The sequence below is a fragment of the Salvelinus fontinalis genome, chromosome 19 (assembly GCF_029448725.1).
Source record: "Salvelinus fontinalis isolate EN_2023a chromosome 19, ASM2944872v1, whole genome shotgun sequence".
NCBI lineage: Eukaryota > Metazoa > Chordata > Actinopteri > Salmoniformes > Salmonidae > Salvelinus > Salvelinus fontinalis.
The window spans coordinates 44,099,742-44,114,485 of NC_074683.1; the positions used below are offsets into that span (position 1 = coordinate 44,099,742).

General features: G+C 42.4%; 1 protein-coding gene across 1 annotated transcript in view; it reads left to right on the forward strand.

Moving 5' to 3' along the window:
- The first annotated feature begins 1,535 nt into the window (after nt 1–1,535).
- The window catches only part of LOC129816803 (ankyrin repeat domain-containing protein 10-like), a 34,571-nt gene continuing 21,362 nt past the window's right edge, over nt 1,536–14,744 (forward strand). Inside the window, exons 1-3 of the mRNA XM_055871708.1 lie at nt 1,536–1,998; nt 6,148–6,300; nt 9,100–9,191. Coding sequence (XP_055727683.1) covers nt 1,801–1,998; nt 6,148–6,300; nt 9,100–9,191 — 443 coding nt within the window. The 5' untranslated portion in view covers nt 1,536–1,800. The remainder of the gene's footprint in view (nt 1,999–6,147; nt 6,301–9,099; nt 9,192–14,744) is intronic.

Sequence of the window (14,744 nt, forward strand, 5' to 3'; positions counted from 1 at the left end):
CAGGCAGAGATTGGCAGTATTTCTATTACATGCTGTTCATCGACTACAGCTCAGCATTTAACACCATAGTACACTCCAAACTCGTCATCAAGCTCGAGACCCTGGGTCTCGACCCCGCCCTGTGCAACTGGGTCCTGGACTTCCTGACGGGCCGCCCCCAGGTGGTGAGGGTAGGTAACAACATCTCCACCCCGCTGATCCTCAACACTGGGGCCCCACAAGGGTGCGTTCTGAGCCCTCTCCTGTACTCCCTGTTCACCCACGACTGCGTGGCCATGCACGCCTCCAACTCAATCATCAAGTTTGCGGACGACACTACAGTGGTAGGCTTGATTACCAACAACGACGAGACGGCCTACAGGGAGGAGGTGAGGGCCCTCGGAGTGTGGTGTCAGGAAAATAACCTCACACTCAAGGTCAACAAAACAAAGGAGATGATTGTGGACTTCAGGAAACAGCAGAGGGAGCACCCCCCTATCCACATCGACGGGTCAGTAGTGGAGAAGGTGGAAAGTTTTAAGTTCCTCGGTGTACACATCACGGACAAACTGAATTGGTCCACCCACACAGACAGCGTTGTGAAGAAGGCGCAGCAGCGCCTCTTCAACCTCAGGAGGCTGAAGAAATTCGGCTTGTCACCAAAAGCACTCACAAACTTCTACAGATGCACAATCGAGAGCATCCTGTCGGGCTGTATCACCGCCTGGTACGGCAACTGCTCCGCCCACAACCATAAGGCTCTCCAGAGGGTAGTGAGGTCTGCAGAACGCATCACCCGGGGCAAACTACCTGCCCTCCAGGACACCTACACCACCCGATGTCACAGGAAGGCCATAAAGATCATCAAGGACAACAACCACCCAAGCCACTGCCTGTTCACCCCGCTATCATCCAGAAGGCGAGGTCAGTACAGGTGCATCAATGCAGGGACCGAGAGACTGAAAAACAGCTTCTATCTCAAGGCCATCAGACTGTTAAACAGCCACCACTAACATTTAGCGGCCGCTGCCAACATACTGACTCAACTCCAGCCACTTTAAAAATGGGAATTGATGGAAATTATGTAAAAACGTACCACCAGCCACTTTAAACAATGCCACCTAATATAATGTTTACATACCCTACATTACACATCTCTTATGTATATGTATATACTGTACTCTATATCATCTACTGCATCTTGCCATCTTATGTAATACATGGACCACTAGCCACTTTATACTATGCCACTTTATGTTTACATACCCTACAGTACTCATCTCATAGGTATATACCGTACTCTATACCATGTACTGCATCTTGCCTATGCCGTTCTGTACCATCACTCATTCATATATCTTTATGTACATATTCTTTATCCCTTTACACTTGCGTGTATAAGGTAGTAGTTGTGGAATTGTTAGGTTAGATTACTTGTTGTTATTACTGCATTGTCGGAACTAGAAGCACAAGCATTTCGCTACACTCGCATTAACATCTGCTAACCATGTGTATGTGACTAATAAAATTTGATTTGATTTGATTTGATTTGTGTCAGATAGTAAAATGTGAATTTAGTGCCGAGTCATGCGTACAAAACTCCATCCCTGAATTTGCAAGTCGCTTCAAGTTTTAATCTCAGTGCATTGGACAAGAAACTCGAGCCTCATCATTGTCTCTGTGTGCTCAATGTTGCAAGCAGGGTGACGGTGCCTTCGTGAAAAGGCACTCAAAGAAGCATTACGACAATAATTACATTTGGAAACAGGCGACTGCGTTTACCGGTACCTTGCTAAAATAGTATTTTATATTAGTTTGATAATGTCGGTGGGCATTGAGTCGGGATTTTCAAGTGAGGAGGTTCTGAACGTTCGCTTCCCACTCCACCGGGCGTGCAGGGATGGAGATATGGGTGCGTTGTGCTCGCTTCTTCAGTGCACCTCAAACCCGGCGGAGTTAGCCGTGGAGGACTCTTTCTACGGCTGGACACCCATACATTGGGCTGCTCATTTTGGAAAGGTAATGGGATTTTTTTATTACCAAGAAATAAAAAGGCCGAGGCACAGAGTTTCTAACCATCTTTGGCCGAGGTTTCCAGCTGCCATTTTAAGACAGTCTGACAGCGACTGAATTATAAATATTTAGGTAACGTTAGCTAGCTAGCCCTTGATCATTACTCTTAGTTCCATTAGATTACACAAGTCATTGGACGAAGGCGTCTTCAGGGGGAGTTTTGTTAAGGTCCCTCCCTGACACGGTTCGGTCTGAACATTAACATGTGTCGCTTGCGGTAAGGTTTTGGAAGCATAAGGACCTTATCATTCATATCAGCCAGAAATAACAATTTGATTCACACCTTGATAACGTGTTCCCACACGGTCATATCTCCATGTTACGGCGCTTGTTTACGGAAAACAGAAGGACGCCAAGAGGTGACCACCCGTACTAATTAGCTATCTAGCATCCCCTTGAACACCTGGGTGTAAGTTTAACTCGGTAAGTGTAGTTTCTTTGATATGTGCACCGGTTACAGTGTGGCGGGCTCGATTGTTTATTGGTTGCGTTGGAAATCCAATAACCTGTAATGCGCCAAAAGGCAGTTTGTAAGCACACAGGACTCCATCCCATGTGCAAGTGTATACATAAACATTGTAAACAAGTCAACCGAAGGACGGGGTGAGCTCCAGTCCAGCCTACCTGATTGTTTAACTAGGAGGAACATTATAAATCCATGTTTTTAATTTTTATTTATTTAACTAAGTCAGTTATTAAGAACAAATTCTTATTTACAATACCGGCCAAACCCGGACGACGCTGGGCCAATTGTGCGCCGCCCTATGGGACTCCCAATCACTGCCGGTTGTGATACAGCCTGGATTCGAACCAGGGTGTCTGTAGTGACGCCTCTAGCACTGAGACGCAGTGCCTTAAACCGCTGTGCCACTCGCTGCGCAAATCAGCCGCATCACTGACTGGATGCTGATCGATTTGAGAGAGAAGTGAAAGTACAATAGCTACACTGTATAAATTGTCAATCTATTTTCAGCACACACTGAGAACAACACATTCTGCCCTCTCTATTTCCCTGTCCCTGCCTGGTTAGTGACAGTATGCTAGCTCAGCCTCAGCCATTTACTAAAATCGAGTCATCCGTTGACTCTCCTCTGTGCTGCTGAGTTAGTATTCACACTGTTACTGTATCCTGTTACTGTTAGAGCAGGGTTTTACAAATAGCCCGAGGCATGGTCTGCCTGACTCAATGACTGAACAAGTTTGTGGTTGTGAGAAGCATAGTTTTCTCACTTGTGTTGATCATAAAAAACTAACTTGCACAAACACAATATACAAACAAGATGGAGTATGGCCAACTTCCAGGTTACATCCATGTCTAATAGATGTCCTGCTACAGCACTGCTGCTACTGCTGCAAAAAAGAATGTCTGATCAAGCCACTCACAGGAGGGTCAGACTGTATTTGCATAGCCCCCCCCCCCCCCCCCCCCCCCCACAATTGCTCCATGAATTACCTGCACCACCTATTGTGATGTGCCTTCTAAGTAAATCAGGTGTTAAATGAGGTGAAAAGGAGACTGGAGTGGCACTTTAAATCACACCTCACTCTTGCAGAAATCAACATTTGACATGTCAAATAGTTTGAATAAAAATTTTTTTTTTTTTTTAAAACACCCTTTATAGGTTGGTTTAACACCAAGTGAGGTGGTAGGTCCCATGAGGCTGTTGGTAGAGCATGGTGCTTGCAACACTAGGGTTGTGGGTTCGATTCCCACGAGGGACCAGTACAAAAATGTTTGTACTCACTATTGTAAGTCACTCTGGATAAGATGCATTACACAAATGTAAATGTAATATAGTTATTTGGATTGATGCATTATTATATTGCCCTGGTGGCGGTTAACTGGGTCTGATTTAGGCTTTGGTATACCATATACCGGAGTATTTGGAAATAACCACAAAGGGTTTTTCAATACCGTTAACAATTTTATTTTTTATACATTTGAATGTTGTAGCTACTTTTTAAGTAAATACCTGCAGTCAACTTGTGCAATATGTTAGGAGATAAAGAAGATTGCCTACTTCATTTCAACTGTCACAATTTTTCATTATGAAGCTTACGGGTAGTACCCATTCACGTGGTGTTTGTTTACAAGCGCACAACAATGAGAGACCGGAGCCTTGTGACTCACTCGCTGTTGTGCAGCACAGCCAGGTGATCTAGTTACAGAATGGAATTAATAACTAAATGTTTGCCAGCTAAGATTTCTTATCGCTATTAAGTTAACTGTCTGAAATTTGCTAAATGCTCTGCAGTTGTGCATTTGGTGTGCTAAATTAGTATTTAGTTAGCTATCTAGCTAAGTGGCTTTAGCGTCTTTGAAAATCAAGCTTCACTTTCAAATAACAGCAGAAAATCGCCTCGTGGATCAAGAGCCTTGCATGTACTTGTTAGCATTGCTAACCTTCGTATTAAAAAGGCTCAGTGGTGTTTGAAAATAGCGCCCTTATATATATATATATTACAGTTGAAGTTTACAAACTTATGTTGGAGTCATTAACTCAATTTTCAACCACTCCACAAATTTCTTGTTAACAAACTCTAGTTTTGGCAAGTGGGTAAGGACATCTACTTTGTGCATGACACAAGTCATTTTTCCAACAATTGTTTACCAACCGATTATTTCACTTATAATTCACTGAATCACAATTCCAGTGGGTCAGAAGTTTACATACACTAAATTGACTGTGCCTTTAAACAGCTTGGAAAATTCCCGAAAATTATGTAATGGGTTTAGAAGCTTCTCATAGGCTAATTTACATAATTTGAGTCAATTGGAGGTGTACCTGTGGATGTATTTCAAGGCCTACCTTCAAACTCAGTGCCTCTTTGCTTGACATCATGGGAAAATCAAAAGAAATCAGCCAAGACCTCAGAAAAAAAACTGTAGACCTTCACAAGTCTGGTTCATCCTTGGGAGCAATTTCCGAACTCCTGAAGGTACCACGTTTATCTGTACAAACAATAGTACGCAAGTATAAACACCATGGGACCACGCAGCCGCCATATCGCTCAGGAAGGAGACGCGTGCTGTCTCCTGGAGATAAATGTACTTTGGTGAGAAAAGTGCAAATCAATCCCAGAACAACAGCAAAGGACCTTGTGAAGATGCTGGAGGAAACAGGTACAAAAGTATCTATACCCACAGTAAAACGAGTCCTATATTGACATAACCTGAAAGGCCACTCAGCAAGGAAGAAGCCACTGCTCCAAAACCGCCATAAAAAAAGCCAGACTACAGTTTGCAACTGTACATGGGGACGTAGATCATACTTTTTGGAGAAATGTCCTATGGTCTGATGAAACAAAAATAGAACTGTTTGGCCATAATGACCATTGTTATGTTTGGAGGAAAAAGGGGGTGGCTTGCAAGCTGAAGAACACCATCCAAAGCGTGAACCACAGGGGTGGCAGCATCATGTTATGGGGGTGCTTTGCTGCAGGAGGGACGGGTGCACTTCACAAAATAGATGGCATCATGAAGAGGGGAAGCTATGTGAATATATTGAAGCACCATCTCAAGACATCAGTCAGGAAGTTAAAGCTTGGTCGCAAATGGGTTTTCCAAATGGACAATGACCCCAAGCATACTTCCAAAGTTGTGGCAAAATGGCTTAAGGACAACAAAGCCCTGACCTCAATCCTATAGAATATTTGTGGGCAGAACTGAAAAAGCGTGTGCGAGCAAGGAGGCCTACAAACCTGACTCAGTTACACCAACTCTGTCAGGAGGAACAGGCCAAAATTCACCCAACTTATTGTGGGAAGCTTTTGGAAGGCTACCTGAAGTGTTTGATCCAAGTTAAACAATTTATAGGCAATGCTACCAAATACTAATTGAGTGTATGTAAACTTCTGACCCACTGGGAATGTGATGAAAGAAATAAAATCATTCTCTCTACTATTATTCTGACATTTTACATTCTTAAAATGAAGTGGTGATCCTAACTGACCTAAGACCGGGAATTTGTACTAGGATTAAATGTCATGAATTGTGAAAAACTGAGTTTAAATGTATTTGGCTAAGGTGTATGTAAACTTCCGTCTTCACCCGTGTGTGTGTTTACAACTGTATATATTTCTGTCTATTCTCAGTTGGAGTGTGTGATGCGTCTGGTGCAGGTGGGCTGTGGGGTCAACGCAGTGACCACAAGGTTTGCTCAGACACCCACTCACATCGCTGCGTTTGGGGGCCACCCAGAATGCTTGCTGTGGCTGCTGCATGCTGGCGCCGACATCAACAGACAGGTACAGTGCACATGGATGCGTACACTTACCAAAACACACACACACACACACACACACACACACACACACACACACACACACACACACACACACAGTAGGAAAAGGAGAACAGACGTAGTAAAAATGACATCAGCCAGTGTTTGTGAGAGAGGCTGACCTCAGACTGATCCAATCAGAGATCATCCTGGCTTTGGGCCACCCGACCCTTGACCCATCTGAATTGGTACCAGTTACACATTTAGATTGAACGTACATTACCAGTCAAAAGTTTGGACACCTACTCATTCAAGGGTTTTTCTTTATTTTTACTATTTTCTACATTGTAGAATAATAGTGAAGACATCAAAACTATGAAATAACACATGGAATCATGTAGTAACCCATTTAAAAAAAAAAAACGAATCCAAATACAAAGTAGCCACACTTGATGCCTTGATGACACACTCTTGGCATTCTTGATGCACACTCTTGGCATTCTCTCAACCAGCTTCAACTGGAATGCTTTCCTAACAGTCTTAAATGAGTACCCACATATGCGGAGCACTTGTTGGCTGTTTTTCCTTCACTCTGCGGTACCCAACCCCAATGCTCATCCCAAACCATCTCAATTGGGTTGAGGTTGGGTGATTGTGGATGCCAGGTCATCTGATGCAGCACTCCATCACTCTCCTTCTTGGTCAAATAGCCCTTACACAGCCTAGAGGTGTGTTGCGTCATTGTCCTGTTAAAAAAAAAAATGGTAGTCCACTAAGTGCAAACCAGATGGGCTGGCGTATCGCTGCAGAATGCTGTGATAGCCATGCTGGTTAAGTGTGCCTTGAATTCTAAATATATCACAGACAGTGTCACCTGCAAAGCACCTCCTCCATGCTTCACGGTCGGAACCACGTATGCAGAGATCATCCGTTCACCTACTCTGCATCTCACAAAGACACGGCGGTTGGAATCCAAAAATCGCAAATTTGGACACATCAGACTAAAGGACAGATTTCCACCGGTCGAATGTCCATTGCTCGTGTTTCTTTGGCCCAAGCAAGTCTCTTCTTATTATTGGTGTCCTTCAGTAGTGGTTTCTTTGCAGCAATTCAACCATGAAGGCCTGACTCAGTCTCCTCTGAACAGTTGATGTTGAAATGTGTCTGTTACTTGAACTCTGTGAAGCATTTTTTTGGGCCACAATTTCTGAGGCTGGTAACTAATGAACTTATCCTCTGCAGCAGAGGTAACTCTGGGTCTTCCTTTCCTGTGGCGGTCCTTATGAGAGCCAGCTTCATCATGGCACTTGATTGTTTTTTGCGACTGCACTTGAAGACATTTTCGAAGTTCTAGAAATGTTCCGGATTGACTGACCTTCATGTCATAAAGTAATGATGGACTGTCGTTTCTCTTTGCTTATTTGAGCTGTTATTGCCATAATATGGACTTAGTCTTTTATCAAATCTTCTGTATACCACCCCTACCTTGTCACAACACAACTGATTGGCTCAAACGCATTAAGAAGGAAATAAATTCCACAAATGTAACTTTTAACAAGGTTACACCTGTTAATTGAAGTGCATTCCAGGTGACTACCCCATGAAGCTGGGTGAGAGAATGCCAAGTGTGTGCAAAGCTGTCATCAAGACAAATGGTGGCTATTTTGAAGAATCTCAAATATACACTTTTTTTGGTTACTACGTGATTCCGTATGTGTTATTTCATAGTTTTGATGTCTTCACTATTATTCTACAATGTAGAACATAGTAAAAATAAAGAAAAACCCTTGAATGAGTAGGTGTCCAAACTTTTGACTGGTACTGTATTTTAAGAGGAAAGATATCCATTCTGTTTTGTGGCTATGGTTGTTATTACATGTATAAAACCTCCTCAACCCTGTGTGTTACGAGCCCCAGCCAACCTGCTTTTATCTCCATGCTGTTGGATTAATGACTGACAGAAAACTACTAGTCGGTGTGTATGTGCACACGTACGCTTATCTACATATGAATAGACAATATTGTTTTTATTTAGACTTGACATGTTCTTTTGTTAACACTCCTGTCTTGTGTGCACACACTTTCACTGACCATCTGACACTTCACTGCACCACTCAAGAGAAATCTGAATAGTAGGTCATGATGGCATAACTCCTACCTCTTCTCTTGGCTTGCTGCAGCATGTCACTGTTATTTCTAATAGAGCTTTAATACAGCTTACATTACAAAATTCAACACCCATTTCAAAAATAGCCATACAGTTTTCCCTCCATTAAACCCATCACCCTCTTTTAACCCCTCCTTTGTATGGATTGAATAGAGCCACCCAGGGATGAGGTGCAGGGTGGGTCACCACTACAGCATGTCAAATGGCCTACATTCTCTGGATGTGAAGAACAGCGGTTATGGATGGAGGGATTTGTTGGAAAAACACTCAATCTCTCTACCACTCTTTCAGCACCTCACTCCCTTTCTCTCTCATGGAGGAGGGATCTATTGAAAAAAAAAATGCTCGCTTTTGCCACAGCCTTCTACATCTCTCTCTCTCTCTACTGCCTTCCCTCTCTCTTTCTCTCATGCGTGATACTCTACAGCCGTGTGGCCTGCCGTGCAGCTGGGGTGAAGAGTTCACTCTGCCTCTGGAGAACTTTACCCTGGTGTCTGGCAGACCTCACCAGACACTGCTCTAAGGGAAACGAGAGGGGGGAGGCTAACCTGATGCATATTATTGCAGCACAAGAAATGTGAGCAACTGCTTCAGTTTGTGTAAATACAGTGTGTAACATATTTCTTTCTCTTTCTCTATAACCTCCCTCTTTCTAAGGACTATGTGGGTGAGACACCCATCCATAAGGCTGCCCGTGCAGGCAGTTTGGACTGTGTCAACGCTCTCCTGATTCAGGGGGCGAAAGCTGAGTAAGTCGTGCTACTGCACCCCCTGTGTGCTCTGTCTTCCCCTCACTGTAACACCCAAAATCTCCTATACCTACACATTTACAGGAGGACTCAATCAAAACCCGAACAAGCTGTGCTTTTTTTTAGGACAGTTGACACTGTGCTCCATGTTCAAACTGTGGAAATTGGTGTGTATTTTTCGGGACTGGTTCTCTGTACAGATAATGAAGTAGAATAACTGCACAGGGACTACCAGTGGAATAGCATGTGTTCTTGCCCTGTAACAAGTTATTTATGTGCAGATATGCTGTGTTTAGAACCTTTTTGTTTTAGGTTCAAAACTTGATTAACAAAGGTAAGACATACTTACCTTTGTTGTACTTAGACTTTGTTACAAGGTAATTACATGAGTTATACCCTTAGTTAGTAGTTACCCTGAAATTACGCCTATGAAAAGTAATGTGTTTCTGAGATTTCCTCCTCCGTGTGAGTCCTGTTACTGTGGCAACCTGACAAGGAAAGCAGAACAACATGTCTTTGGAAGGATGCATGTTTCCAGATTAATGGAGAACAATAATACAATTTCTGATAAATTCATGCTGAATCCCAACATGTTGCTCCGCAATCCGTTGGTGTTCCTTCAATTTGGGCCGTCTGACGTCGGAACACTCCCTACTCCAAGGGATTCTGACTCTTCCTGGAGAGGTACTGGAGGGTGCAGGCTTTTGTTCCAGACCTGTAATCACACCTGACTCAATTAATCATGGTCTTCTATTTGGACAATGATTACCTGAACTGAATGTTTGTGTTCAGGGCTGGAACAAAAGCCTACATACCCAGTAGCTCTTCCGGACCAGGGTTGAATACCTTAGTCTATAAACTGGTGTGTGAGAATCTCTCCCTCCTGCACAAATCAGTCCGAACATGGAGCAGTGTCTTTTCAGGGAAAAATATTTGTGATACCTCTATTGTTTTTGGTGGAGTTCTCCTGCAAATGTGACCCAGGTTGATAAGCTTTACCATCTGGAAATTATTTTGATATGTTTAAACTGTAGATTATTATTTGTAGAATTAATAGAGCATTACTTTCTCTTTGTTAATGTTTGCTTTGGTAAGTGTTTTTCTATAGCTGTAGCGCCTGACCAAATGCACATTTCCTCATTACGACCTTGAAGAGGAGAAACGGACAATTCCTGGTAGATTTGAACAAAATTGAGGTAAAATGTGTTTTTTAAATCCTTTTTACTTGCTTGGAGTTGACACTGAAAACACATCAAATGATGTCCCAAAACCCCTTAATGAGTTTCTGTCCTTGTTGAACCAAACAATGTGAAAGGATTGGATCGGTTAAACTTTTAGGCAATGTGGCAGAAACGCCACATAACAAACTGGTTTCACTTATCCAGTCCTTTTTCTGACCATTTGTCATAAATAAAAAAACATGAAGTTGAGAAGTTGTTAACCATATCAGGATGTAGCCAGCCTGGTCTCCCATCACTATAAAGGGCTGGTGCGGTGCATGCAGGTAAATGGCGAGCGAGAGATATGGACAGGGAGCGAAGAGAGACACACTGACAAAAAAGTATGAATACTGTAGCATTAATTACCCCCGTTTGTTCTTGTCAGCAGATTGGTTGAAACGTTAAATGCATAATCCAAGAGAAATGTGCAACCTTAATAGAAATAGAGAATACAATTATATGCTGTGCAGCAGCTTCTATGATCCGAACAAAGGATAGAAGCTGTTGCCGTTTGAAAAAGGCTTGTTTGGCGATAACAGACAACACACAGATAAACTACTCCAGCCATTCAGCGCAGGTGCCCAAAGTTCCAGATAGCTGATAAGTCGTTTACCTAAAGTGAACTACACACCTCACCCTAGACAACTGTGTTTTTAGTTTAGCCATATGTTAGGTTAGCATAACTCCAGAACAAACCATGAAATAATTATCGTTAACACCAACCTTTCTTAATTTCTCACACCCTCAGTATGTTTTCCAGAGACTCTAATAAATGGACAAATACAGAAACATACAACCTGCCAGTCCTGTTTTGTGCTTTTATTGAGTGCATTTGATATACCTGAGAGGAATTGGACTATGACGTAATACTTGCATAATGCCTCACAACTAGCAGGGCTTGAAAGGTCTGTGTTTGACATTATTAAAATAGATACAGATGAAGCTCTGCTCGCCATACTGTGGATGTGCTTCTAAAAGCTCTCTCCGTGCCAGCTACTTTCTCTCCTTGCAAGTAAATGGGTTCATATTGTGATCTGAAATAAAAGTGCCCAATCAAACGTTTTATAGAGGGCAGGCTATATCTGCAGTTTCCCACAGATGACGGATGTAAAATGAACAGTCTCAAAGAGGAGAGAGATTATTTTAGAAGGCCTGGTATAACACTGATGGATTTTTAATATAGGCCTACATTTGCGCTGCTGTCAATTATTCTGTGTGTTAGACGCTGCCTAATCTCAGTTAACCCAGAACTAATGTCTTGCGTAATTGGTCAGATGCTCAATGAAGTTCTGGGTCCATATAGTGCATTTGGAAAGCATTCAGACCCCTTCAACTTTTTCCACATTTTGTTACGCTACATCCTTTTTCTAAATAATACCCCATAACGACAAAGCCAAAAAAAAAAGTTTTTTTAGAAATTTGCTTAATTTATTACAAATAAAAAAACAAATACCTTAATTACCTAAGTTTTCAGACCCTTTGCTATGAGACTCAATTGAGCTCAGGTGCATCCTGTTTCCATTGATCGTCCTTGAAGTGTTTCTACAACTTGATTAGAGTGCACCTGTGGTAAATTCAATTGATTGAACAGGATTTGGAAAGGAACACACCTGTCTATATAAGGTCCCACAGTTAACAGGGCATGTCAGTGCAAAAACCATGCCATAAGGTAGAAGGAATTGTCCGTGGAGCTCCGAGACAGGATTGTGTCGAGGCCCAGATCTGGGGAAGGGTTCCCCAAGAACTGTGGCCTCCATCATTCTTAAATGGAAGAAGTTTGGGACCACCAATAATCTTCCTAGAGCTGGCCGCCCGGCAAAACTGAGCAATTGGGGGAGAAGGGCCTTGGTCAGGGAGGTAACCAAGAACCTGATGGTCACTCTGACAGAGCTCCAGATTTCCTCTGTGGAGATGGGAGAAACTTCCAGAAGGACAATCATCTCTGCAGGACTACCAATCAGGCCTTTATGGTAGAGTGGCCAGACTGAAGCCACTCCTCAGTAAATGGCATAAGACATCCGCTTGGAGTTTGCCAAAAGGCACCTAAAGACTCTCTGACCCTGAGAAACAAGATAGAACTCTTTGCCCTGAATGCCAAGCGTCACGTCTGGAGGAAATCTGGCACCATCCTGACAGTGAAGCTTGGTGGTGGCAGCATCATTCTGTGGGGATGTTTTTCAGCGGCAGGGACTGGGAACCTAGTCAGGATCGAGGGAAAGATGAACGGAGCAAAGTACAGAGAGATCCTTGAATTAAACCTGCTCCAAAGCACTCAGGAACTCAGACAGGGGCGAAGGTTCACCTTACAACAGGACAACGACCCTAAGCACACAGCCAAGATAACGCAGGAGTGGCTTTGGAACAAGTCTCTGAATGTGCTTGAGTGGCCCAGCCAGAGCCCGGACTTGAACCCGATCAAACACCTCTGGATAGACCTGAAAATAGCTGTACAGCTATCCCCATCCAACCTGACAGAGCTTGAGAGGATCTGCAGAGGAGACTGGAATAAACTCCCCAAATACAGGTGAGCCAAGCTTGTAGCGTCATACCCAAGAAGACTCGAGGCTATAATCGCTGCCAAAGGTGTTTGAACAAAGTACTGAGTAAAGAGTCTAAATATTGCAGTTTTTTCCTAAAGTTGTTTTTGCTTTGTCATTATGGGATATTGTGTGTAGATTGATAAGGGGGGAAAAATGATTTAATCAATTTCAGAATAAGGCTTTAACGTAACAATGTGGAAGTAGTCAAGCGGTCTGAATACTTCATGAATGCACTGTAAGTACTGAAGGTTACTGCATATATTTAGTCAAGGCCACCACCATGCCCTGCAAATAGGGCTTTACCAACAGTTTTATGGTGCTCCTCATTGTATGACCAAGTGCCATAGTGTTTAGGTAGACAGAGATACTAGAACCATTAACTTCTACAAGAGCAGTATTGAAACCTTGACAAATACACATCTGTTAGCATGGGCAAGACACATTGTTGACAGCAGACCGCAGAGACTGCCTCAATTTGACAGGGATCTAATTATTTCACGGCATATTTTAAGTTAGTTACTAACTGATAATCATTGTCTGTTTTAAATTGATTATAATTTGTCTGTCTCAAGGACAAATTGCTCACAAACATGCATAGTCCGAGTCTCTCAAGGGAATGTTTTTGTTCCCCAAATTTCTTAGCAAGTGTTGGAAGGATTCACCCTGAAGAATAGTTCAACATTTAAGGCAGAAATAGATGATTTAGTTACAGTACCCTCTTCGTGTCATCTGTGGAACAACCTGTAGCCTATACCTTTTTCATCTGTCCGTTAAAACCCAATGCACACGCCTTAAACCAGAAACACCAGTGAGTTTATACGCCATGTTTGTATTTTAATTTCTACCACTACCTGGGTTTACTGTATAACTTTTACAATAACCTTTCTGATCAGGAAGAAACTAGTTTTATTGCCAGGGAGAAACAGAAACCAGCATGGCACTGTAGCGCTTGAGAATTTGAGTTCTACATCCCTGAGCTAGTGAAATGTAATCTCTCTTTCAGGTGACTATAAGGTACTCTACTCCTTATTTCAGCTGACGTACAGGGAGTTATGCCATACTTCATTGAGGTGAAGTGTATTTTAGTTTCTGGCAGGCACTATGACAATTATGTAGAGTTGCGACCTAACCAAATGTGGTATAAATTATAGTCATACAAACCCAAATTCCAACAAGCATTGTAGAACAGATTTAGACAATATTGTTATGGTAATATTGTTAACCCAGGTTAAAAAATAGAAAACGCTTTGTATTGGGTTAAGGGGTTGGTGGGCTATGGCATTTAAAATCACTGGTGACAATTTCAGTGGGGGGAAAAAATCACTTCTAGATTATTTTCATTCTATTCATCATGATGAAATGTGCATATGGTCTCTAGCCTCTGAACAATTTTGAAAGATGTTTGTTTTCCCTAAAGGTCCTAGAAATGCTACTGTGCAGCTGTTTGAGTTACTGTTTGATGTCACAATGTTGTTTCCTTTGACAGCTGTAGCTCATGTTGATTCTGATGGTCCACTATTCTAGAGTATGGAAGAAAAAGGCAAACTAGACAGGAGGCTCATGGCAACAGATTTTCATTTTTCTTTACTATACATTCTCAAATTCAAAAACATTGCCCTGTCTAAACAGTGACGTATTACGACATTTTTATTTATTTAAAGCCTTTAAAATATTATTGTTAGTCGTGTCTTCATTTTTGTCCCCTGCAATCTTCTATTGCCCTATGGTGCTTCAAAAGGCCAAAGGTTTTGACCAATAGCAAGCAAGTTGTAAAATATAGGCTAATCCATATG